The following is a 5,049-nucleotide window of genomic DNA, read 5'->3' on the forward strand; positions in this document are numbered from 1 at the left end:
TGGGGCCTCCCTCAGAAAGAAAATGAATTAAATTTAGGGTTAAAGTTAAGAAAATCATACAGTAATCATAATTTAAGAGTAATTAATTTTGTCAAAAATCTGCAAACAAAATAGGGTATGGCACCATACGTGTTTTACCATCTGACAGAAACCCTACTGAAGTACATTTTAGGCGATTCTTATCCAAATTGTCAACTGCTCAAGATGGATTTTCTCTGGTTAATACAGACAAACAATGGCAACGTGAATGGCAGTCCAGCCTAACAATTGGATGTTGCAATGGAAATCAGTGAGTCAGAGATTTTGTGTAATCTTGTGAGTATGTCAACAAATATGGAAGAACTGTGTGTGAAAAGACTTAATGTCTGTTAAAAGACTTAATGTGCATATGTCAGTACCTGGATTTGTTGAATGAGTTTACATTGCACACATACTAGACTGACAAGTGTACTTCAGTGGATGTGTGTCGGGTCATGTTAACTAACTCATTTAACATTAAGTTTTCTCTTTTTAACAGTGACTTCCTTCATTATGATGACGTCCGAACATGGCTCATGGACAGGCCATTTTAAATGGGGGGGGGGGGGGGGGGGGGGGGGGTTCTCATAAAAAAACCCAGACATATACTGTTGTCATTATGACTGACATGTAAAAATCGGTTGAAAAAGCTATCAATGCAAACAAATATACGGAATTATATATTGGTTTTTTTTATTTAAGTGAACTTTTAAACTCTCCTTTGCTGTCTGAATAGTGAACAATTTCCACATATTCCTATGCCGTGTTTATGGTGGAAGTTACAAAATGCAGAATCCATTACCAGGTGACTCTGCCAGATGACAAACAATATCTGAGTCAATTGCCAAACCTAATTACCAGTGCAGGAACAGCTTGCAAACATTGGCAAAAAACGGCTGGCTGAACTGCTTACTCAGGGTTTCTGCCAGAGGGTAAATATTTGTTTGAAGATTTTTCTTCTTCTTTTTTTTTAAGTTAACATTTTGACAAAATTAATTACTCTTTTATCATTACTATATGATTTTCTTAACCCTAACCCTAAACCCATTTTCTTTCTGTTGACTGTGGTTGCATTCAATTTGATAGTGCAGTCCTTGGCTTTTGAAAAACAAAGGCGAGTGAAAAATCGCACACCTCAAAACGCTTAGGCGAGTGAAAAATCGCACTCATCAAAATACTAAGGCGAGTGAAAAACCAAGCATTATTAATTTATGAAGTAATTGGTACATATAAATGCAGAGACAATAAACCAATATTTTGTTCTTCTAATTTTATGTTGTTTGGTTTATTAGTGTAGTCTGACTTCTATTCCCTTTCAGGAATGGAGTTATAATTTAATAAAACGTTTCAGGAGTTGTACCAGGGGCAGATTATGCTTTAGGTTTCCGAAACAATGTGTAAATATTTACATCTACGTGGTGGGGTTGCTTTTTTTAGCGGAGGATGAGGAGGGTGTTCCATGTAACTGGGAAACCTCCAATAATCCGCCCCTGAGTACCATAGAAATATAATTATGACGTGTATAGACTGATGCAGACAATTTGATTTTTTAATTACAGTATGTACTATTCAGATAATTTAATGCACACAATTATGTGTGTGTGTGTGTGTGTGTGTGTGTGTATATTTATATATATATATATATGTGTGTGTGGCTGCATGACATAAGGTGCCACATGGTCAAAAAAAAAAAAGAGGTGTTTTTGAAGGAATAAGATAAAGCACATTCTACAGAGCAAAATTCTGTTTTAATTATGAAAATCGGATGCAAACTTTCCGAAATATTGAACTTTTTGTACAGACAATTATGATTTTTTCCAAAGGACCATCTTTGCGAAAATGAAGTCCGAAGTTTTACACAAAAAACCTGATTCATTATTGCTTGAAATCTTCATTAATAATAATAATAATATATGCCAACCAAGTTATTCTGTACTCTGTAACCATGTAATATTTGTTTTAACAGTATATGCCATTGACAAGAATTTCATATTGAACCTCCATTATACATCCCCCCCCCCCCTTTTAAAAAAAAATAATAAAAAAAATAAAAAAAAAAAAAAAAAAAAAAAAAAAAAGCACTATCCACCATCAATAAAATGAGAAACTATCAGTACTCACACCAAATAAAAAAAAAAAGCACTATCCACCATCAATAAAATGAGAAACTATCAGTACTCACACCAAATATGAATGCTATGACTAGACAGGAATATTTAGTCAAACATAAGTCAATAGTTCTCCAGCTTTGAACATGTATACAGTATGAGCCCGATGACCACCTCGATTTCAGTAAATAGAAATGAGCACAATAATATCCACCATCACTATGAATACTATGACAAGACAGGGATATTTAGTCAAATATACATTTAAATTGATAGTTCTCCAGCTTTGAACATAAATAAGTTCTCATATTATGAGGTTGTACCACGGCCAGTGCCTCGAGCCTGACGACCACCTCGATTAAGAGCTCTGCTCCTGCCACGTCCACGTTTCGGGGGAGGGGGAACATCATCCTCACTGGAGTTACTTCCAATACCTTCAGCAGCTGTACCACGACCAGGTTTGGGAACTTGGGGAAGCGGGGCTATAGTATCCCGACTTTCCTCAGATGCAAACTGACGAATTTCATCATACAGATACCAGCGACGCTTGGCATCCAACCCTTTTGGCTTAATCTTGTTTGGCATGCTACCAGGAGGAATTTCACCTTTGAATAAGTCAATTTCCTTTGCCTCACTGTCTGCAAATTCCATAACTGTCACTTTATTATCATGGAATGTTAAGTGATGGTACTTCTTTATGCCAACAAGTTTCCTGAAGTAAGTACCAAGATAATGTGTCCAGTCAAATGTATCGACAATCACTTCACCACTTTCATGTCCACACAACTGTGCTATGTTAACATTTGATGAAGCATTAACGACTTCGGAAATTTCGGCCAGGCAGTTCACCTCTGTCTTCCTGAAGAGCCTTTTCACTAAACCAAAACACCAGTCACAGCTGAACTTTGTGTGGCCAGTCAGCAGGAAAGAGATTTTCACCGATCTGTGCCTACCAGTCAAGACTCGCCAAAGCAAATACCACATCATCACCGAATTTTTATTTTGTCCTGCACAGTTATCTGCATGCAGATGCACATCTGTTTCTCCAAGGCCATAGTGTTCGAAGAAGTGATGGAGTAGCGAGATCACGCAATTAGCACCTTTGCCGGTTTGTACACTTTCGTCAATAAGATAGTTAATTTGTTTTGGAAAAGCTTCACAGCAGACACCAAAGAGTGGCACATTTTCTTGGGGTCTTAAAGAAAAATAGGTCCAGGTTGCAACGGGTTACTGGGGTAGTGAACCTGCTGTGCAAAGTCAAAACTGTAGTGCATCAAGCCATTGTACGAACAAATGGGATGAGGGCCAAGTACACTGCCAGGTAGGAGATTGACTAATACTTGCTTGGTGATTCCAACATATAGGTTACGCTCCATGCTGGCTCTCTCAAGATGGTCTTCTGCCTCTCTTATTGCACTACTTTTCTCTTCATCAGGCAAGTTCACTGATCGCGTGATTTTATATAAGTTCTTTTGGCAGAACCAACATAGGTCAGTGGCAGGACGCATTGTTGAAACAAATGGAACAAGCTTTGCCCACAGATGTTGAAATGTACGTAATGCAACTTTTCGCATACCAGTCAGTTCGACTGCAGCACAGTACTTATCGTACACTGTACGCTTGCTGCAGTTGGAGGGCAGAAGCTTCAAATCGGTTCTCCAGTGCCTAGGGGCACGGCCAGGCAGTATTATACAGTTTATCTCTGCATAGTTCAAAATAAAATCCACCACAGCTCTTGATTCGTCCAACTTCAGTGCATGACGAGGTACTGACTTTGAATTTTTATGGGCTCGTGGCTGGATACCGTTTTCCTTGTAGTGCTTCATCAGGTTGTTTAGCTTTTTCTGCCCGATGTTGTGAAGGTATTTAAATGTATCTCTGCAAATACGGTGGCCATGAAAATAAAAATCTGTTCGGTGAGCCTTACGTTCAGTTTGCACCTTTTTCCGCGATCTTGAGGTTGATGCACTAAGATGCATTCCACATGAAAGTTTAGCTAGAATCGCAACATCTAGTTCCTCACGTGTCAACTCCATGAAGCTAAGCCGAACATTCTGCAGTTCATCAACTGTAAACTGAATGCTACATGGTTGGCCGTCGTAATACTTGCAACTGCATTGGAATTCTTTTTCCTCTTGTAGTTCCGGATTGAGCTGCAGACCCATCCCATCAACAAGATTTTCAATTGTACATTGCTGAAAAGCATCTTCACTTTCAGCTCCACCTGGAAAAAACAATAATACGCTAATAAATAAATAAATAAAAATTAAAACAAGCTTAACTCGCACGTTACTGGATTTACAAATATCGAACCAATGCATTTTGTTATGGAAGACAAGTGTTTAAAAAACAAAACAATAAAAAATGTGCATAGCTCCCGCGTAAAATGAATTTCTAAACAAATATTGCACCTACCTAATAACATCAATTAAAACAAGTGTAGTTACATCTTGCTCAATACTATCCTCCATAAATAATCCCAGGTGTTTAAAAATGGAAACAAAATGAGCATAGCTCCCACCTGGTGTTTAAAAATGATTTTAAAAAATGAGCATAGCTCCTGCGTAGTGTTTAAGAAGGGGAAAAAAAAGAGCATAGCTGCTCCATAGTGTTTAAACTTCTTTTTTTTAACGAGCAGTTCCTGCATAGTGTTTAAAAAAGAAAACAAATATTAGGATAGCTCCCGCGTAGTGTTTAAAAAGAAAAAAAAAAAGAATAGCTGCCTCGTAATGTTTAAATTTTTTTTTAAATGAGCAGTCTCCACATGGTGTTTAAAAAGGAAAAACAATTTGCATAGCTCCCGCGTAGTTTTAAAATCAGAAAAAAAATCAGCATAGCCCCCGCATAGTGTTTAAAAAAAAAAAAACGAGCATAACTCCCGCGAAGTGTTTAAAAATGAACAAAAATGAGCATAGCTCCCGCG

General features: G+C 37.7%; 1 protein-coding gene across 1 annotated transcript; it reads right to left on the reverse strand.

Moving 5' to 3' along the window:
- Positions 1 to 1,282: 1,282 nt before the first annotated feature.
- LOC121386766 lies at positions 1,283 to 4,407 on the reverse strand. The gene is given in 3 exon segments (XM_041517776.1): positions 1,283 to 3,305; positions 3,307 to 3,330; positions 3,332 to 4,407. Coding segments are annotated over 3 exon segments (1,854 nt in total). The 5' UTR covers positions 4,292 to 4,407; the 3' UTR covers positions 1,283 to 2,435.
- Between the last annotated feature and the right edge of the window lie 642 nt (positions 4,408 to 5,049).

This window comes from Gigantopelta aegis, chromosome 12 (assembly GCF_016097555.1).
Source record: "Gigantopelta aegis isolate Gae_Host chromosome 12, Gae_host_genome, whole genome shotgun sequence".
Taxonomy (NCBI): Eukaryota; Metazoa; Mollusca; class Gastropoda; order Neomphalida; family Peltospiridae; genus Gigantopelta; species Gigantopelta aegis.